The 22,141-nt window shown below is 49.2% G+C and overlaps 1 protein-coding gene across 5 annotated transcripts in view; it reads right to left on the reverse strand.

Annotated features, from left to right (window-relative positions):
* The window catches only part of TMEM201 (transmembrane protein 201), a 54,830-nt gene that overhangs the window by 31,487 nt on the left and 1,202 nt on the right, over positions 1–22,141 (reverse strand). For all 5 annotated transcript variants that reach the window (XR_003997141.1, XM_030537914.1, XM_030537912.1 and 2 more), the window contains exons 2-6: positions 11,870–11,990; positions 9,607–9,801; positions 4,416–4,592; positions 3,191–3,576; positions 2,264–2,467 (exon numbers count right to left, since the gene is read on the reverse strand). Coding sequence is in view for 4 of the 5 variants with exons in the window: in XM_030537914.1 (XP_030393774.1) it covers positions 2,264–2,467; positions 3,191–3,576; positions 4,416–4,592; positions 9,607–9,801; positions 11,870–11,990 (1,083 nt within the window). In the remaining variant the exon portion in view is untranslated. The remainder of the gene's footprint in view (positions 1–2,263; positions 2,468–3,190; positions 3,577–4,415; positions 4,593–9,606; positions 9,802–11,869; positions 11,991–22,141) is intronic.

Raw genomic sequence — 22,141 nt, forward strand, 5'->3', positions numbered from 1 at the left:
GGCCCTCACCCTGGCAGGTGCCCCATAGGTCGAGGTTGAGCAAGGCTGGCAGAATGGGGAGAAGCTTGTCTTTGCAAAGGCTGGGGCTACTGTGGATAAGTAGGTCTTGATTCTACAGAGCAGTGCTTTTTAAGAGCACCAAAGTTGCGTGCGTGCGAGAGTGAGTGAGAGAGAGGAGAGAGAGAGGGTAGAGAAGGGATTTGGATAGTAAAGTTACCTGAAGAGCCCAGCAAAAATTCTCAACAAGAGAGATTTTAGGGTAAAGCTACATGGCCAGGCTCTGTGCATGGGCTTCCTGGAACAGTCGCCGAACATGGTTGCAGGAGTTGCTGTGACAGTTGCCCAAGTTACAGGCGCACTGCTGTTTCTATAGGAAAGAGGAAATCTCCAGCAGACTTGGTTTGGTCTTACTGGAGATTTCATCAGACCAGCTCAGCATTACAACTCTGCTGTCTTGGTGAACATTGGTTACAAGTGGAACTGCAGTGAACAGTTAAACAGACATGAAAAATTGTTTTAAAAAACCTCTAGCTTTCAGATATTCCCTTCTATTTCACCATTTCTCTCGCTCTGAGTAGCACCAGCGACTTCCTCGGTGGGAGACGCAGATTCTTTATAGCAGGAGCTTCATTCTGATTGAGAGTACAACAGGGGAGATAGCTCAGCAAACACACACACGGTAAAGCAGACGACCATTTAATCTACTGTCAGGATGGCAGCTCCCTGTGCGGTTTCATAAATACAAGGCAAAAATTAAGTAAGTAAGTAGAATCTTAGGTAACGTTGCAGTTTCCCTTTTAGAACCCATCTTTTCCTGCAAGGCCTGTGTCCTACATAATCAAATGCAGGGGAATCCAGACCAGACCATCTAACCCGTGGTGGATGCCCAAATTGTTCCTCCTAGAAACGCTCAGCCAAGAGAAAAATCCTCCCTTCCCCAATGCCCCTCAGCATTTGGTTCTCAAGATTTCATTGTGACCCTACTGGAAAGAATGTAGCAGATGACATTTCATGGGCTCGTTTTTTTGGCATGGTTAACCCTAACCCTCCCAACTGCCACAACTCTAAAAAACCTAAGCACTTTCCTTTAGGTAACACCCAGCTAATCCAGATCTGTTTTCATGCAGTCCCATCGAATTAGTAACCATCCCCCTGGATTCCACCTCTCTGGCACTTCCTCCCAGCAGATGTTCTGAACTCAGATGTCTTGAATACAAAAGAAGACACTGAACGGAGTAAGGCTTATGGTTATGTATGCTGGAAGACTGACTGTACCGCACAGCATCTCCTAGTTGTGATTTGTGGCCTAGCATGTCCTCCTCCACTGCTAAGGCTACAGAGCAGAGGAGAACTCTTCAATGAAGAAATAAAAATTGTGCTTCCATTTAGATCTTCTTTACAACCCCCCCTGCCCCCTCCCCCCAAAAAACCCAGAAATTTGGAGATACAATATTTAAACAGCTGAAGTTTTTGCATCAGTCAAGATACCCTGAGTTAAATAATTTTTAAAAGCACCTCTGTTTTCAAGTTATTAATAGTTTCAGTAAAAAAAGCACCCAAGGAGCTCTTCCTGTTCAGAGTAGAAGCCAGAGCACAGCAAAAGGACATGCAGTTAGGTGAGGCTACACAATGGAGGGTGAGTGGAAGCAGGTTATTTAACAAGCTGTCTCATCCCCCTTCCCTTTAAGGATCAGCCATGCAGTGTGAGTACAGAGAGGTTAAAATGAATCCAGGAGTGCATTCCCGTCAGTGTAAACTAAAAATGATCAGCACCATTATGAGACAACGTGGCATAGCCCTTGGGAGGCTCAGGGCAGAGTATCCCTCCATGACTAGCTAGGGATGGACACGCAGTGAGAGGAGCTGGAAGGATAGAAGCAGCCAGAATCTCTTTGGCTGGAGGAGCAGAATGGGGATGAGGCTGCATTTATGGAGCAGTCTGTGAAGCAGCTGGTGGAAGATTTGGCTCTGGGGTTGCGCAGGGGTTGGTGTTTGCACCACTGGCGGAGGTTTCAGGAGGAGGGAGAATGGAGGCGGCAGAAGCGGCTTCCTTGGCTAACGGAGGCGGCAGAAACGCTATGAGCAGCTGGCTTGGTGGGAAGCAAGAGTGGAAAAAGGAGGAAAAGTCTTCACTGCGCTTCTAGGGGAAAAAATAGAAAGAAAAAAAAGAGGGGGAAATAAAGAGGAGAGAGAAGCACCAGTCGCACAGAGTTCGCACAGGCTTTTTTCCTCCTTCCCCCAGGGTCACTGCTCTGGCTCTGACCTTCGGGGCCGGTATCTCCGTTGGCCCGTTGACTTTCGTGTGGCCACTGCTGCGGTGAAGCCCACCAGGCAGCACAGAGATGTGGTGCCGAATTTGGCCGTGTCCAGCCAGCTGGGCATGTCCGCCTTCAGGTACTTTTCAGCCAAGTGCAAACCCATCACCAGGAGCCACAGGACCGAGGCGAAGGCATCGATTCTCCGCAGCCTGGAATGCCAAAAAACGAGGCTGCGCGTCAGAGCAACATGCCTACAAACCAGCCACGGCCCCGGAGGGAGGCACTGAGGGGGCGAAGTAGGTGGCAGCCTGGGATGAACAGACTGAAGCAGGTTATAGGCCACCTCCCAATCAATTGTCAACTGCAGGGTCCCCCACCTGCTCTGATAAACTACTGCTCCATTCATTAGACTACAGTACAATGAAGAGATTTGTCCATTCTTGGTAATTCAGGCCACGGTTATATTGGAATTATCTAAGACCTTCCCCCCTCGCCCACAATCTAGATCTTTCAGAGGGTCCTTGGCAATCTCAATAGCTTCCCAAGAATCCTCTCCCACAACCCAAGCACTGAATGGGAGGCCACCGCCACTCCTCACAATGATATACAGAGTCCTTTTAATCCGACAGGCGGGTAGGCATCACTCTAGGCATAGAGAGGCTCACTCACTGCCCTAGTCAGAGGCAGGGCTAGAACCCAGGTCTTCCAGTTCAACTGGCTTGGGGGATGGCTTGTGAGCACTGCAAGGGGACAGGAGGCCAGTGCTGCCAATTGCTGCATTTCCAGCCCTGTGCTGAGCCAAGGATCAAGAGGGCAGAGCAAAACCAGAGCCCCCTGCTGAGAGAGTGCAGAGAATCAGCACACCCGCCCCCCCCCCCCACACACACACCAGAAGCCCCCAGATGGACACAGAAAGCAGACAGGAGACCAACCTGATCCGTCCGGCCAGGAGCATGGCTAACAGGCAGGTGGCCAGCCCAAGGACGACGACTGCAATCTGATGGTTCCTCCCGTAGGTCCAAGCGACACTCAAGTTCCTCACCATTTTCTCTGGCAGCAGGTGGAGCAGCTCCCACCAGCCTGCAACTCCCAGGAGAGTGCGATTCTCTGAGGTCGCTGCTGGGCTTGCTCCAGTCCCATTCCTGATGGCAGTGGGGCCAGATTCCATAGGAGCAGAGGCCGTGCCTTTGAGTGAGAAGGGATCACCTGACCCATACGAGGCCATCAGGACAAGGAACACACAGCTGAGAAAGGTCAGGAACCGCAGAATTATCACCTGAGTTGGGGTGCTCATGGAGGAAGAGGATGAGCAAAAGCTCTGCAAAGAGGAAGGAGAAATATCTCTGGTCGCAAGCAAAATAAGTTGGGGGGCAGGGGAGGATCCTCAGGCTGGTGCCACCAAACATTTCTACATTATATCGACCTCCTGAGCAACTCGGCCTAACTGCGAGCCCCTGCACAGGACTGGAATAATAAGGGGCTGCAGAGAGGGGTATCAGCACCATAGCTGGGGGCGGGGGAAGCCCAGGACTGGAACTGCAGGGGATTCTAGGAGAAGGGCCGATCCCTCAAGTTATCATTCCTGCCCCTTGCTCAGTCCCACACTTGCTTCCCTACACTTCACAGTTTCCATGTGGCAGGGCAAGTTGATTCTTCCCACCCCTGCTCCACCCCCCCCTCCTTCCTTCCAGTTCAATGGTGTCCCACACATCATCCCAGTAAGATGAAGTGCCGCACAGTGAGGGGTGTTGCAATCACCCAGCCTGGCACAAACCCAATGGCAAACGTTAGAGGCCAGCTCATCAGGGCCCAAGAGGGAGAATGATACCGAGACAGATCTGGGCAGACATCTAGGGCACCATCAGTGGGACAGACAAGCTGGCAGGGGACTGTGATCACAGAGGACTCACCATTATTCACCCCTCTTGATTTATTTACAGCAGCAACATCAAATTCAGCCCAAGACCAGAGGTTAGCCCGGTGCCCAACTTAAGCCAAATGTGATCCCATTATCCCATTCAACTTGAAAGCTGAATCCATCAGAGCTATCTGAGCAGACACATGGATTTCCAGCCCCACTCCTGGGGCTGATGCCAACGTGCAGGGTTCACTGCACTGCTCTCCTTGCCCCTCACTCTACCACCCGCAGCCACGTACCTGCATATAGGGCTTGTCGGTCTCCCGGCGTTTGAAGTGGTGGCTCAGTAGCAGCGCCCGGAGCTGCCGGTTCTGGTGCTTAATGTAATATTCCACAGTGGCCTGGCATGGGCGGCACAGCTTGTAGGTCTGCTCCAAGTGGTGCTTATATACCTCGATCTCCTCGTCGTATTTACCCTTGTGAGAGAACAGGGAAGCAGATCAGAGGCACTGAACCCCAGCGGTCAACAGAGGGCACCGTCGCTCTTCCACCAATGCACAGATCCCGATCTCCATTCTATTGAGCATCCAGGTACCAGCCTGGAATTCTAACTCAATTGGGATCAAGCCACCTAACTAGCATGCGGGAAATGCCTCTCAGCCCCACACAGCCTGGGAGAGACAAACAGAACCAAGGCACAGCAGCCTTTGGAGGTTTATGGGACATGGAATGTCATCAGCCATGACCTTGCTGATTTTATCAGCTAAGGGCCGCACCCGGGGGAGAGGTGTCCCATACCTGTAAACAGGGGCCCCAGCTGGTACCTGCCCACAGCGATTTCCACTCAGCCAAGGCAAGCCAGCCAGACAAGCAGCTTCCCCTTCTGGCCTACGTTCAGCATTAGCCACCGGTGCAAACCCTCAGCTCAGATCAGTGCAATAAATCATCATCAATGGTTGTCAAAACAGCCTGTGCGAAGGGTGCATTTATCACTGTCACTGGACCGGAGATATCGCTCATCATGGCAGGTCCCAGGGCTCTTTCAACAGCATCTCCACTCCCAGGCTGTTCTGGGCTCCCTGCCCCAGCCGTGGCAACGGAAGGTCAGTTTTCTCCCAAACTTGGCTCCTGTTTCACCAGAGGGGAGCGAGGATGGGCCAGTCCCTCCCCTGCCCACATGCTTTATTGAGACTTGCAGGCTGGGCTCCTATCTCAACCCTACAGCTCAGCAGCAGCTCAGGTGTGGGGCAGCATGGGAGAAATCTTACCCTGCCCCAAGAACGAACAGGAGCCTCCATTCCCCAGAGCTGGTACCATTCCTTTTACCCTGTGCAGCTCAGAAATCCTGCTTCACAGTTATGATGAAACACAGGTGGCCCTGAACACCGCAAGATCAGGGCCCCCAACACCACAGCCCAAGAGCCTCAGAACCGCAGCTCCAGCACTCAAGGGGAGCGTCACACGGATGTTGTGCTGGCTTGGGTCTGAACTGCCAAAGGGACAGCTCCCGAGCTTTTGACAGAACCCAACATGGGCACTACTGCCCACAGGAGCAACAGCACCTCGGAAAACAGAACAGACCCAGGCTGTTCTGACTGAACTCCAGCAGGAAAACATGTCCACCCCATCCCGTCCCTTCCTCTCGTCACCCCCCGATCTGTCCCCACTCCCAGCATGGACCTGCAGAGAGATCTCGAGGATGGGGAGGTGCGACTTTGCATGAAGGCTGTTAAGCACTCCCTTTACTGGGAGGAAAAATCCAGGCACGAGGGTCACCTCTGTGTGCAAGTCTTTTTTGGGAGGGCTGGGGGAGGATAGGGGTCAAAGGCAAAGCAACTTGCTCGATGTCAAACAGCAAGTCAGACCAAGGTTCTTGATGGCTCTGGGATTGTTCCAGGGGAGATGGGCACCTTTGTCCCAACAGCTGCAAGACACTGGGAAGGAAGCCACAAAGTTGTATAGGAGAGTCGGTTTTTGGGCTAGCTGCTACTCTTACTGTGGCCCACAGCAATGGAGTGTGTGTGGTGAATGTGAAGGGGACAATGCTATTATTACTTTATATGCTGTTCGCACTTCACCACGTTCACAAGTGAGCCACAGTCCAGGAACAGGGCAGCTCTCAGCTCCAAAAATGCTTCCAAAAGTTCTGTCTCATTAACATCTTCAGCAAAGATGGGAAACATGCCAGATTCCTCCCTACCCCTATTTGATGGCTTCGTCCCCAGGCACAGCTACCCAAGCACTTGATAACTAGGTGCATCACGCGCCCTGCAGACTTCACTGCAAATGGCCCACAGCCAGGATGAGGCTGTGTGGAAGGTTTAATGCTCCTTGTTCACACAGCCAACAGGTTGCCAACTGCTGCCGTTTACTGCTCAGTCAGGTCAGAGCAGGTGTTTATTAATGTGCCGGACACAGGTAGCTTTATCCAGGGGGAAAGGTGCATCTCCCTGGCCATGGAGGGCCTGCTGGCTGGAGCGCTGTGCCAAGGGCTCCCTCTGCTGGCACATAGCTAGAATTACATAAGATGAGAGCGCTCTGCAGGCATGGGAACCCAAGGGACGGGGCTTGAAATTTGGCAGCCACTTTCGGCCCCTGCCTCTCTTCCCCCAGCTGGAGAGGAACAGTGTTCTGGAAGAGTCATTGCACTGGCATGAACTGTGGGAGGTCTTGAGGATTTGAGCATCAGGCTAGAGGGCACAAGAAAGCTCTGCAGCTCACAATGTTACTACACTGACAAAGCTCTTGGGAGGGCCATGTGACCAGGCATCTCTACAGAAGGCAGCACCATCCGGAAGGGCAGCCAGGAAACCCACATTCTCTCCCTGCCTCTGCCACTAACATGCTACTCGGCCTCAGGCAAGTCACGTCACCTCTCTGTTTAAAAGACAGGCGAGAACAATACCTCCATGGGCTTTGTAAATGATTTGTAACGGTTGGATGAAAAATGCCATGGAACTGCCACACATTATCGCCAGGGTCACAACCATCTGGACTGAGATGCTTTGGGCTCCCACCACGACACACTCTGAGAAGCTGCTCAGCTGCAGCAGGCCCATCACATTACTGCACAGCCCCTCTTTGCAGGCTTGCACAGGAATAAAGACTGAGCCAGCAGTTTATATGCTGATCCCACATGTCTAGTTAGTGTGGAACCAGCAAACTGTCAGGCAGAGGTTAATCAACCACAGAGGAAGCGAAAACTGCTGTTTCAGGAGCAAGTGGACAGAATCAGCACGAAGCAGACACAAGAGAAACCCAAACACCATGAAACTGCCAGAAGGCATCCTCATTAATCACAATCCACAGGTTCAAACCTGCGCGCTGGGAGACATCCTGATTAAGCAGGTTCCAATCACATGGAATAGATTGGATAATAAAAAGCCTATGGAGTAAAACTAACCCACTAGATCCTGGGGTTGCAACCCAGGAGGCCCAGAACTTCTCTGCTGTAATAAGGGGGCTCATTGCATGGAACAGGATGAGATCTACTGCCCTAGATACTTTGCAGGAACAGAGTTAAAATAAGAAGTTGTGGGGGAGAAGCCCACACCAGAGCTGACCATGCCCCCCCACCCCACTGGGTAGACAGCACTGATGTCAATCAGCAGCAGAGCTTCCTAGAGCTGCAAGGGCTGCAGCCTCATTGTCCCACGCAGGCGCGAAGATGAACCTACTACTCCCAGGAGAAATGTCAGCTGGACTGCACTGTTCTTTTTAAACTCAGTAGCAGGATCAGAGCAGCTCAGCTGAGGCCCTGTAGAAAAGGACAGTGTGCTTGAGAACTACCACTGTGTTGTTGTGCCCATCACATCCCACAAATTTAAGCAGAGCAAGGTCCGGCCAGAATCTAGATGGGAAAACTTCCCAAGGAAACCCAGCCTATTGGCAAGAAATTATGTTGGCTGTTCAGAAGGTGGTGCTCTTCCTTCTGTGACTGACATGGCGCTGTTTGGCAGGTTGGACTAAAGGTTAAAGTCCTAACTACGCTAGCGATCCCACGGCAACCTTTGCAAGGCTAGGGGGAGGTGGCTCCAGTTTCCTGGCCAAATTCTAACTCCGCTAATTCAATTCTTCCCATTTACAATCCCCCTCGCCAATTCCAAACCAGAACGGAGAGTCTTCTTCACTCCTGCTCCTGAACTGTTTGCACAATGTCGCTGTGCAGCACTGGATGCAGCATTCCACCCTCCAGCTGAGCAAAGGATCCCTCTCTCTCCCCATTACCAACCTCCTGGGGCCTGCTGTCATTTGTAAAGCCTTACACAAAAGGCTACTCATGCAAAGTATTAAAGGGAGGGAGTTCAAAGAGCTGCAAAAATAATTGGAAGGCTGGAGGGATTCACTCATGGAAAGATTAAAAGAAGAATACAAAACCCGTTTGGCTAAGTGATAGCTAAGGGTAAGGGGAGAGACATAACCAGCCCAGTAATGTGCTGAGAAGGGAGAGGAACTGACCTAACGAATGGGGGTATATGGGCTAAAATTCAGAGACTCTGGCTGAAGACTGGGGCGAAAATAAAGAACAGCACCCCACCCACCACCTGCATAAACAATTAAATCTATTAGGCCTCGGGGTTGCAAACACACTGCCCATCCCATATTGCTAATTGGGTCAGTGGGGTTCTGGTCCGGGAAAGGTTTAGAATCACTGTTCCAGGCTGTGGCACAGTTTCCATAGGGAAGTGATAGAAGTATCCTGGCTTGCCTCATTTCAAACTGAACAGGACAATACTCCACAAAATGGACACCCAACAGTCTGGACTCTGAATAATAAGGGAGGTGAAGACATGAAGTGGGGCTGAGTTTAACATCAGGGAAATTCCTCCCCAAGACAGACTCCGGGGGTTGCATTACCCCAGGGGCTCCTTGCTCAGAGTTCATCCAGGATTCTGCCATCAGCTCGGAGCACTTCATTTTCTTAAGCCCCTGGACAAAAAGCTCTTTGTGTAGGTGGGACAGAGTAATTCCCTGTCTGCATCATCATGCAGTTGCCATGGCCTCCCGGATAACTGGGGCAGGCACTTCACACATAGACACGTGAGCTACGCTCACAGTTAGAATGAGCAGGGGATGAGCTACCTGCAGGGTGGAGAGGAGACAAGAAACAGCCCTGCTGCCTGGAAGATGCAATCCATGGAGGAATCCAGGGCAGGGACAGCAGGAGGGCAACTTGGAGGCTGCTCCAGTGGAATTGCTGAATGTCATGCTCAGGGATCAAATCAACAGATTTGCCCTCCAGCTCCAAGGCATACATCATTCTCTGGAGACACAGGAGGGGGCTGTGGGGGCAGACAGAAAGGGTCTTGGTAGTTCAATCATCTTACAATTGCCCAGAGCTTATTGAAACGGTAGATCAGGATCAAAGACTGTTGTTCCTCCAATGCAATAGAGTGGAACATAAGATGCCTTCATGGGTAGACATGGGCACACCTGGATGTTATCTTTACCCTAACAGGATAGAGAGAGTCTGTCCAAGCCAGCACCTACCTCCTCCCTGGGTGCAAAGGATGCCAGCTGCTTGATCTTCATGGTCTGATGGTTGTTGCATTTCTTGCACAGCAAGATCTGGCTGCTCACCCACTGCTGTGGCTTGGTGGGGTCGCAAAAGGTCACAGCACCTGACACGACGTGGTTTAGGTGCTCCATGTACTGGGCAGGAATGGGCTTGTTGTAGTCTCCGTTCTGCCAAGCAGCAAAGAAAGGCATGAGCTCATGAGTCCACTCCTCTGCAGGAGTTCCACTGTCAGTGCCCTGCCCCATACAACGGGGAAGAAATAAAAGCAGAGTAAGATCCATTGCTCTTCCCCCTGTTCTGTAAGCCACTCGCAGCTGTTTTACAGGCCGTGCTGCAGGGATTTGTGCATGCTCCTGGACCATGGATTTTCTAGTGTACACACCACACAGTGGTGCAAAATCAGCACCGTACCCCACATTTCATTAATGCCCAGGAGCAGCAGCAGAGGACAGAAGGGCCCTATCAAAAACGTCCATAAGCGGCTAAAGATTACCAAGCACCCACGCCCACACAAAAATCGTTCTGCAAACGCCACTGCATATCCCGTGACAAACATATTAGCCCAGCACCTCTCAACCCTCCAGTCTAGAGCAGCCCAGCATCCACCAACCCCCAGCTGGCAAACAACGAGGTTCAATCCAGAAGACGAGTTTCCAGGCTTGTCCACACTACGTGCCGGATTGGCGGGCAGTGATCAATCCAGCAGGGATGATTTATTGCATCCAGTATAGACGAGACAAATCGACCGCTGAGCGCTCTCCCGTCGACTCTGGTGTTCCATCAGAATGAGAAGAGCAAGCGGAGTCGATGGGAAAATGCCAACTGTCAACGTACTGCAGTGAAGACACTGCGATAAGTAGACCTAAGTACGTCGACTTGAGCTATGCCATTCATGTAGCTCAAGTTGCATATCTTAGATCAACCCCATGCAGTAGTGTAGACAAGCCCTCCCATGGCACAGAGCATCGGGTTATAACCCCGAATGCAGATGAGCAGGCCACAGACTAACATCTGGGCAGGGTTTCTACCAAGATTTTAGGGTCAGTCAACATATAACAGTGCGCACACTTCAGAAGTGGGAGAAGTTTGGAAGGAAAAGAAGATGCAGGAGAGATGGCTTCTTTTGCCGTCTGTTTGATGAGCTAATTGTAGGGGAATGGCTTTAATGGAAGGGAATACATGGAAGGGCAGGAAGGGAGTCAAAGTGCCTCAAGGTCAGACTTCAAGGAAATCCTGGTTGGAGACATAAAACCAGGGGAAAGATGGTCGTGTGGTTAGAAGCAAAGGACTGGAGATCAGGAGACTGGGGTTCTATTTCTGGCTTTGTCAAAGATCCACCATGTGACCTTGAGCAAATCCTCTGTGCCTCAGTTTCCCCACTGGAAAACTGGGCCCAACCCTACTGACAGAGTGGAGGGTGGGGTTTAATCTCTCTCTGTAAAGAGAGACTCAGAGTCTTGACTAGAAGGCCCTGCAGTTAAGGCTACGATAAGGTCATTTTCTGTTACTTATTATGCCAGGTATGTCTATCCAGCAGCAGGTGTAATCCCCAGCGCAGGTAGGGCATATGCGCTAGCTCAGGTCAAGCGAGTGCCTAAAATCACCGGCATGGCCATGGCAGAACAGTCAGTGGCTTGGGCTAGCCGGCCAAGTTCAATCCTACCCAACCCTCTGGGTACATACCTGAGAAGCAGCTGTTAGCATGTATGTGTCTACCAGCACTGGGACTTACACCTCCCCACTCCTGGGTAGACATACGCTCCTGCAAACTCTCACCATTCAGGCTGAAGTTTCCCAAGCCGGGTGCCGACCCTCGGCTGAATTTACTTATTTTTTAACAAAACAAGTGCCAATGCTAGAAAGGTTCATCCATTTCAGAGAACACGGTTAGCAAAAAAATTTTATCTGTGTCAAAAAATTCCTACAGCCATTTTGTTGAGAAAAATGTAGAGTCTCCATGCTTTGGAGCAAGGACTTGAAATTTAACAGGTTCTCCCTTTCGCTGTGCCCGTGAAATTCACTCAGACTTGACCAAACTATAAACTGTTGAAAAATCTCCATTTACATGTGCTCAGCAGAGACTTGTTAGTGTATGGCAGCTAAATTCTCTGTAGATTTCATCTGCACTGGGCATGCTCTGTCATAAGGGACTAAGCAGGGATTTCCCTGCAACTGCTGCTCCCACTGGGCACAGCCCCTCCCAACAGTCTTCTGGTCAGGCAGCCCCTACGGTACCTCTTGGAAGCCATTGTATTGTTCACAGTAGGGACAGTCCCAGCAGTTGCGATTCCCGTATGGCACCACCGTGTCCTGGTTACAGAACCAGCAGTTCACAGTCATGTGTGTGGGCTTCTTCCTGTTAGAAACAGAAACAAAAGGGTGTCAAACTGAGCTGGGCCATCGAGCTAGAAGGAAAGAAACAGGGCAGCAACCTATTTGTTCAAATGGGAAAGTACAGGTGTGTTTTACATATGAGTCTGAGACTAGTAACCAACTTTCCCCACCCTATGCAGCATCAAAGTAACATCAGGATTTGAATGATCCTTCTTAGGAGGGGGCAGAAGATTTGACAGATGAGTAAAGGCAATTCCAGCACCATCCTGGCTAGCATCACTGGTGTTTGCTCAAGGAAAGTACCAACAGTGGCTTTGCTTGGAATCCCGCTCTGCTAGTTCTGCACCCCCAGAATTGCCTCTCATGCACCATCCCCAGTGTGGCTAGCATCAGTGCAACTGGAGGGTGCACGACGGTACCTGCCTCAGCAACAGAGTCCTGGCACATGTTTGCATCTGTGCTCCAGTTTCCATGGGAAAGGGAAGCTTGGGTGATATTGGAAGCTGCTGTGACCACCACATTCTATCAGGTCATGTGTGGGGACATCAGAAATACGAGAGGCTAGCTGATAACTGCTGTGTGCCCAAACTGCTCGGCGCACCTCACATTAAAAGGAACACGGGTAGATTTGGCCCAAAGTTCAGACATTGTAAACAGAAGCTTTTTACACAGCACTAGGCAAATGGATGGGCAAGGACGACTGAAGGATTAATAGGTCTTTTCTAATTCCTAAGCAGTGTTCCCATGATCTTAAAACAAAAGTCAGAGAAGGCAATTTTTGCTCAAAAGCCAACTACTTACGAGACCTCTGTATTGACAATCCAAACCCAATACACTGGGCTAGTGCATGAGAATCAGACACACTAAGCAGAACGAAACTGAGTGGTCTACTGTCATTGTGCAAGCAGAGAGCTACAGCAAGGAATTCATTGTCATAAACAGGGAACAGCTAATTAGACTGTCAGGCAAGGTGCTAGACTGGCAGCCCTGGAGACAAAATTATCCATCCACAAGACAGATCTAAAGCACTGGGCAGGAGGCCTTCCTTTGTCAACATCTCCTTTTGAGGTAAGAGGGGAGTTAAATCTCTGTGCCCTATTCAACTTGTGGTCTCTCTTCCAACAAAAATGCAGTAGTGAGATTTTGGAGATATGGATTCCTGCCCACTGGGAACTAGACTGTCACGTAAGCCACTGATTGTCAGAAGGAAACAACTTCCAATCCCCATCTTTCTGTGCCTGGGTTTGAACCATCAGCCTCGAGAGGACAGGTTCTGCAACTCCAATCCCTTGAGCCTTCCAGTCCCCCTATTTTAGAACAATCTCGATAAAATAGGAATCTCAATAAGTTTAGCCTCCTTCATGATGCGGCCTGACTGGAGAAGACCACAAAAAAGGCTTTGCTTAAAGTCTCCGTATTTGGATCTCTAGGATCTCTCGGGTAAAACTCACTGATTTGGTCTTCAACCAGGAACAGAGCCAAGAAACAAGTTTAACTCTGTGCTTTGAACTACAGTGAATCTGTTTGGGTTTATTAAAGTCAGCCAACCAGGTCTGGGAGCACAAGGACAGCTGTTCAAGCCAACAGCCAATCAATGACTGTGTACAACAGCTGTCTAGAGTGACAGGGCCAGCTGCTACCCAATCAAAAATAGCAGTCTCTAGTTATGCCACACAATGGCAGTGTCACCAATGGACAGAGCCTTGGGAAAAGCTCCCCATGGCGCACTGCAGTAAACACTTGTGTTTGGAGTCTTATTTTATCCCACAGGGTCAATCTGTACCCAGGGAGGCAGAGAGGTGGAGTTCTCCTTTGACGCTTGTCCAATACGTCTGCAGCAGCAGGGCACGCAAAAAATACACAGGAGCTCCAGCTGCTAAGAGAAACTTCCAGTCCTTCTGCTGTGTGGAATCTGCTCTCAGCCTCCAATCTCTTTCCTTTTCGGTATTTTACCAATAAGACTTCTGTCCTGGTGCCCAGCGGCAGGGCTGCCGGGGGCGGGGAGGGGAAAGGTGCGTGAGGCAATTTGCCCCAGACCCCAGGGGGCCCCCACGAGAATATAGTATTCTATAGTATTGCAATTTTTTTTTTTTTTTTTTTTTAATGAAAGGGGCCCGCAAAATTGCTTTGCCCCAGGCCCCATGAATCCTCTGGGCGGCCCTGCCCAGTGGGTATTCAAATCTGCATTAAGTTATAGGCAGAGCCAGGCATCTGTGTAACTATCATCTGGGTGCTTATATCTCACTCAACACCACTGTATCTGTGCAGCTACAGCTAGACAAGCATGCAGGACAGGCGCTTGAATGATTAAACTCAAGAAACATTCACTGGCCATTGGGACTACAAAACAAGGTGAAGTACTTATCTGGCCTGCCCTTCTTCTGGGCAGTGGGCAAGATGGTTGGGCCAGATACTCGGGCCAGATACTCAACTCAAAGAAAGGGGTAGGGGCTTGGTCTGCTGATAAATGCCAATCTGACAACCCCAGCAGGAGGTGATTGCCCACCTCAGATGGTTACTCTATAAACAAATACAGAAATCTGCCATTAAAATAAATCAGTCCAATGGCTGAGTGACAGCCACAGACTAGGGGATGGAAGAGTCAGAAACACAGCTCCAAGGAACAGCCAATGGACAGGGGATGCAGGAGGACCGGAGACTAACTGACCTGTGTAGAAAAGCCTTATAGAGCATTCAGGGCAGCCAATGGATTTGCTTAAGAAGGCTATTCTTGAGCCAAGAAGGCCCTGCCCCCAGCCCAGGTACAACAGACCTTGGGACAGAGAGTAAACCCCAACTAACCCCATTTAGGGGAAGCATGTTCTGTAGCCCCCTCCGATCCTTTCAAGTGAAATCCACTGAACAAACAGGGGGACCCTCAGTGACAACAGCTTTTCTGCAGGCCTGTGGATCACTAAGTCTCAAGGAGTTGGTGAGAGGAAGGTGGTATACAGGGTTCTTCTACCCACCAGTGTTTACATACCCTGTGCTCACTGTGAATGAAAGCTGCCTGGCCACCCAGTGCCAGGGCAAACTGAAGCAGGAACTACTTCAGTTCTCTTGGGCAGTAGAAATGCCATGGGAAGCAAGTAGAGGGGAAAAGGCTTCTTGCTGCTCTGCACATACCCAACACCATTCTCTGCAACACAACCTCATTGCAAGACACAGACGCCTTAGGGCCCCCAGGAAAAGCTGCCTTAAAGATGAAGCTGAAAATCTGCCCAAGTTCTTCTCGCAGCCACCGTCCACAGTCAATCAGCTGGCCACAAAGGCTCATTTGAACTACAGCAGTTGGTGGAACAGGAGCAGAAATGCCCATCTGTAGGCATCTCATTCTCACAAGCCCTCAGGACAGAGGCAGAAGCCAACCCACCCAGAGCATTGGCACTCGTTCATTAATGGACCGTGGCCAGCTCTGCTGGGACCCACAGAACAGCTCCCTTTGAGTCCTGGATTATCCAACCAGGGCTGGCTCTAGCAATTTTGCTGCCCCAAGCACAGTGGCACGCTGCAGGGGGCGCTCTGCCGCTCGCCGGTCCCACAGCTCCGGTGGACCTGCCGCAGGCTTCCCTGCGGGGGGTCCGGTGTTCCCACGGTTCCGGTGGACCTCCCGCAGGCATGCCTGTGGATGCTCCACCGGAGCCGCGGGACCACCAGAACCTCCGCAGGCACGCCTGCGGGAGGTCCACCGGAGCTGCCTGCCGCCCTCCCGGCAACCGGCAGAGCGCCCCCTGCGGCATGCCGCCCCAAGCACGTGCTTGGCGCGCTGTGGCCTGGAGCCGGCCCTGTACCCAGCAGCCCTTGATGAGGGATCATACTGACAACTGCAAACTCAAAAGCCAGCACATAACATGCTTATAAACCCTCCCAGTGCCTTAGCATGGGGTCTATGCCAAGAGATCAGAGCCGAGAAAGATTCTCTGAGGATGCCAACTAGGTACAGATGGTAAGGCTAGGCGCTTTCTTTCCCTTGCCCCTTTTCCCACCTTCGCGCCCCTTTCAGCCTCCAGTCCCATGACTCCTGCCATCTTTTCCCCCCACTTCTCCCTTGGTGCCTCCAAGACTGCTTTCCCTGCTCCTGCCTAAGAGACATGGCCAGAGATTAGTCACAGCAAGGAGCTCTCTGCTGGCCATCCTGGCCTCGTGTCAAAGGGAGCACTGCTGGCATTGTTACAGAATTAGTTCTGTTAAAGATCTTCTACACATTCTCTGCTGATGGGGAACTGTTCCCTCCACAATCCACAAAGGACCCTGCTGCAAGGGGAGCTACCGACTGAAGGAGTTGGGTGAATCTCAGAGAGCCAGTGAGAAGCAGCAGCCACCGTTACCACCAGTGATGAGATTATAAATGTCAGGATACGAAATGCTAGCTAGATGGCAGGAGTTAAAAGGAGTGTGGTAAGGATATGAGTACACCCCTTAATGCAAGACACTCCTATTTGAGACAGGAGACTTGGCATATAAAAAAGGGTCAGATTCAGCTCTTGAGTTTTTCCCACCCAGCCCAACAGTGCTGCTTCTTTCTACCAGCGAAGTTCAAGGTGGTGTGGGAAGTCATACAGCTGCGATAAAAATGCTGCCCTACACCAGAATACCCATCCCCATAGTGGGCTCTATGGCCATCAATAGAGTAGGTTGGGGAGGAGAAGAAAGGAGAGAGAAACAAACACATATTGAAACCAACAGTCTACTGGTTAGCAGGTGTGAATGGGAGAGTCCTGGAGATTTTGGGCCAGAGAAAGATGGTCTTCACTGGTGAGCATTCTGGATCAGAGACACAGCAATGTTAACCCCCGGCATTCCAAAAATCACGGGTACTCTTTGTCTTCCAGTTTCTGAGTCCATAAGGTACACTCTGGTCACATTTTCAAACTTTTCTTTGCAATCATGAGGGCTGGCTTTTTTAAAGATAAAAACGGATTCTCATGTAATCACAAACTGGAACATTAAGAAAAACACCAAATATCTCAACCTATGTGTAATGTGCCTCAGGTGGCACACGATCAGGATTCATCACTGAATTTGGTCCGCTGGTTGGATCATTAGCTTCCCCAGCCCAGGCCGGGTACTGACAGAGCGTGAAAAAGAATGCCCAGGCCCCCCACACCAAATACCATGAAACTCGTACTAAAATTGCAAGAGTTGGCTACCCTGGAGATAGTAAACAGTCTTATTTGCTGCCTAAGTTATAACTAAGTGGTCTTAGTACCCAGGTGTGCACCTCTCAAAAACACCAGCACAACTGGTTCCCTTCACGGCAATCTCAGCAGAGCACACAACAAGTAAGTGGGCATGAGACTTCGATCCCTAGCTCATGTTTCCTTACCACAACATTAAAACATTTGTGAGCAAGCCTGCCTAGCGGCTGTTGTGCTGTACCTGCTTTATGGTTAAGATGAGGTTGTTGGTCCCCAGGGTTGAGAATGGAGCATGAATCTCACACACACACAAACACGGTGATTTTTCATTAGGGAAAAAAAAGGCATATTCTGAACCCCAGTGGAAATTCTAGAGAAGACAAGGCAGTCTGTAGTCTTCTTATGAATTACCAGGTCCAATTAAAGACTATGAGGGAGCCTACGGTTTACCTGGACCTGCTAACTTCTGTGAAAAGCACACAGTCTTGGCTTCCCTAGGATTTTAGCTCATGTTGGTTAATGCTACTTAAGAGTGTATCTTCTCCCCTGCAGTGAAGACAAGACCACACAGAGAAAATCTTCAGAGGTTAACAGACCCATAGGTCCATTTCTGCCCCCCCCCCCATTTATTTTTATGTTGTAAATATTTTAATGCCCAACGTGCTCAAGTCAAGACAGGCATTGAAAGAACACTGTTAAAATGGGCGGGGGTAGGGGAGAAGATGCCCTTCCTATAGATTAGGTGGCCAGTCCAAGTAAGCCACAGTCTACTGGCATTCCCCTTTCAGCAGCCAAGCAGACCACCATACGGGCGTTTGAGGTCCACGTGAGGCACACTTCAGTCTACATCTGACTCCTCCTGACAGGTGTGCTAGAGAACATGCTTCTCAGGCCTTTAAGGATGATATAGTACTGGATGACACAGACACAAAATGGGGGTGGGGTCTATTGGCCTGTCTCTGAGAAACTAGGAGAAAAGGCGTGCTTTCGTCCCATCCAAAGGTTTGCTGGTACCAGAGCTACACAGCAGAACTAAATTAATACGTACAAGAGCACTTTCTACTGCAGAAAGAGCATGGAAGTTCCGTTCCCCCAAACATGCTTCTGTTTCTCACCTCCAGATTCTGCATCCTTATCAGGGCAGGTGAACGGCCACAAAGGGTTAAATATGAACCCTTCCTTCACACAAAGGATCAAGATTTCTCCAGCCCCTCCTGCTTATTCGGGATAAGAAGCAATAATCCCCCTTATGTGTCCCTGTAATGTGTTGCCATGGAAATGGGTTCAAAAATCAGAAGATCCCAACCTCACGAAGGGGATGATGGTTTGTGGTGAGAGCGCATGGGTGGGATATTACCCATCTAATTGCAGGGGAGGAGTGAGGGACGAAAGCATGGGCAGGGAGAGATTTCCCCAGGCTGGACTCCAAGGAAACTGTTCCAAGGTTCTAGAATGACCCAAGGTTGGATCAAATTTTAAAATGTATTATTTAACAAATTTACCCTTTTTTTTGGTGTTAAATCTTTCCTAGAGGCAGCCACACCCCTCTGATCAGAGAGTTAATGCTACATCTTAAATCAGTGTTCTCAATCCCCAAGACTACACCAGTCTCCCTGAGTACCCCCTCCACACCAACCCCTCCCGCTTCCAGCAAGGATTGAAATTGCTTGAAAAACTGTCCCTCAATGGAAATATGCTCCCAAGTACAGTAATTTGACTGGAAACTGACATCTACACTGCAGCTAGGAACCTGTTTCCTGCTGCAGGCAGAGCAAGGGTAGACATGCCCAGTGACCTGAGTGTAACCTAGGTCTGCAGATATTATGCAACAACGATAGGTGCTAACTACCCCATTCACCCCACTCAGAAACCCAGGTTGCCTTGGGGGTGGCCCATTAGCAGCAGGGGTTTCAGAGTTAACAATCCATTAATTTGAATGAGACAATTCACACTTCTTCCAGGTACTGCTCCAGACCTCCAGCCCAGTAGAGAATTCTGCAGAGACGTTGCTGCCACCCCATCGGCCCTTTCATGGTCTGCTAACAGCACCTCCGAGAGACTGGGAAGCACTGGTGGAATAGTTTTTGGAATATTTTGCCCCGGCAGTGCTCAGCACAGCTATGTTACCCGCAAACAGTTCTGAAGACCAGTCCCTGAGAAGGTTTTCAGAACATGGATAATTTCCCTGTATAGAAGGGGCTCAAAAAAAGCTACAATTCTCTGGATTCCACAAACACATTCCACTCGAGCCACTTAAGAAAAGCAAAGTCATTCCACTGCCTCAAGGGGTACTTTGGCTAAATCAGCACTAACCATGGTCATGGAAGCAGGCTTATTTCATGGACAATAGCTGCAGGCCATCAGTTTCTTATCTAACCTTAATATCAAATGGAAATGTCAGGTCCTGTACATGGGAGAAACACTGATTGTTGTCCTATTTATTCATTTATATAAAGCCTACATGTTTTAGAATAAACCTGAACTATTCTGCTGTAGGTGCCTTATCTCCATTTGAAACTTCAAACTGTAAATGATCCTTACACTAGTCATGGGGACCGTCTCCTACTCCAATGAAGCACTTTATGGGTGACAGGATGCCCAAGCTTGCTCTGTTACATGTCTTGTCAAAAAGCACATATCCCCAAACACTGGTTTCAAGTTATGTTAGTTCTAAACTTTTCAAATTCAACTCAGCTCAGCTCCCTGTGTGCGTTACAAATCCTGACTCCTCCCCAGATACACAAGGCTATAAAAAACAATGTTTGCAAGGAATGAGCCTGAAAAAGGGGAAAAGGTAACAAATACAAGCTTATACAAGGTTTTAAAGCTTCCTTAGGCCAGCACAACTCCGTTCGAAACAGTAGGAATCACCAAAAATAACCAAAGCCTAACAAAGCAAAACTAAAATTCATTTGCAAATTTACCACCATTAATTTGGGCTTGAATAGGGACTGGGAGTGGCTGGCTCACTACAAAAGCAGCTTTGCTTCTCCTGCAATTGACACCTCCTCATCCATTATTGGGAGTGGACTACAACCACCCTGATTGAATCGGCCCTGTCAACACTGGTTCTTCACTTGTGAGGTAACTCCCTTCTCTTCATGTGTCATTGTATAATGCCTGCATCTTTAACTTTCACTCCATGCATCTGAAGTGAGGTTTTTTTACTCACAAAAGCTTATACCCAAATAAATCTGTTAATCTTTAAGGTGCCACCAGACACCTTGTTGTTTTTTTTCAAAGCCTAAATAGCAGCATTAACCCCTGCGTACCTTTCCAAGTTGTTATATTGCACCACTGTATGGCATGAGTGTACTATCTTGGCATTGCTTTCCCTAGTGGGATACTGTTACATTGCACTTATACACCCCCCTGGTCCCCCGCAAGTCAACGAAACCAAAGTCTGCAAAACAAGCAAGTATCTCTCACCTCCCCCATTTGCTTTTATTTTTTTAATTAATATTGAAGACGGAAAGGAAATCTCAAAGCCTGAAGCCAAGTCTACACTACGAACTTACTTCGGTATAAATAGGTCGCTCGGGGTTGTGAAAAATCCACATCCCTGAGCAACACACTGACCTAACACCCAGTGCAAATAGTGCTATGACATAGAAGAGTTTCTCCAATTGACATAGCTACTGCCTCTTACAGAGGTGGATTAACTATGCCAACGGGAGCTCTCCCCTCAGCATGTCTTCACTAAGGACAGGTCTACACTCACTTTGGTATAATTTATACTCCCGGGGGAATTCTGAGCCAATGCATAATGCAGAATTAATGTTCTGTGAAGAATTTTATTTTATCCTGCAGAATAGATGCTGTAGAGCTGCTAATTCCTCCCAGCGTACACACTCCTCCAGCATGTCCCAAATACCCTCTACAGCACTCCCCAGCTGTACGCCCCCTTTCCAACTGCCCCCCACCACCACTGTCCTCTATTTAGAAACTTGAAATATGGTAACCCTATGGAGGCTGGGGGAAAAAGTGAGAATCAGCTAAGAGATAGGAGGGATAGGGGTTTTTCCCCAAGATGTGCCCAGCTGGCATGTGTGACACACCCAGACTGAGGCACTTAACCAGAGGTTTCTGTAATTCTCTACTCATGGGGAAATCATCTTGTTGTTGTCTGTATTGTTAGACATACTTGCTGACAGGTAGTTTGAAATAAATCATCAAAACAATTGAAACTGGAGTGATTATATTGTGTTCTTTTGACAAATAAAACATGGAGCACGTTAAAATATTGTGTGCAGAATTTTTAAATTTTTTGGCACAGAATTCCACCAGGAATAAACTTATATTGCTCAGGGGTGCAAATAAGCCACCTTCCGGAGCAAAATAAGTTACACCCACCTAAGCACTCATGTGAACAGTACTATGTCAGCAGGAGAGCTTCTCTGGCTGACATATTAAATCCACCTCCATGAGAGGTGATAGCTATGACAACGGGAGAACGCTCTCCCATCAGCACAGAGCATCTTCACCAGACACGGCAGCAGAGCAGCTGCATTGGTGCAAGTGCACAGACATAGCACTTCTAGTACAGATTAGCCCTTAAGCACTGTGCAGCTGCAGCTTTTAAGTGCAGAGCTGCCATGAGACTTGGGTAAATAACGTACTGTAATATAGTTAACAAAAAATGCCAGCCAACAAGCTATCTACTGGAAAAAGGGAAGACACTTTAGATTTTATGAATTTACATATCTCCTATAATAGCCAAGTGCTTGGTGTTTAGTTATGGAACAGAACAACAGAAAATACATTTTTCCACATTCCCAAAGCTATCTGGCTATCCCCTACAAATAACCGCTTCCATACTGCTCAAATTTTTGCCCATTTTGGAATTTTGTTTCCTAGACAGATACTGAAATTATGGAAGAAATTAACACAGACAGAAATGTCAGTTACACTCTCACCCATTCTACATATTTGACCATACACAATTTTACCATAACACCCCAAAGTTCCAAGAGCAACTGAGGCACCATTGTGCTTGGCACGGAAGGATCATGTAAAGACAATGTTCGCCACAAAA

The sequence above is a fragment of the Gopherus evgoodei genome, chromosome 18 (genome assembly GCF_007399415.2).
Source record: "Gopherus evgoodei ecotype Sinaloan lineage chromosome 18, rGopEvg1_v1.p, whole genome shotgun sequence".
NCBI lineage: Eukaryota > Metazoa > Chordata > Testudines > Testudinidae > Gopherus > Gopherus evgoodei.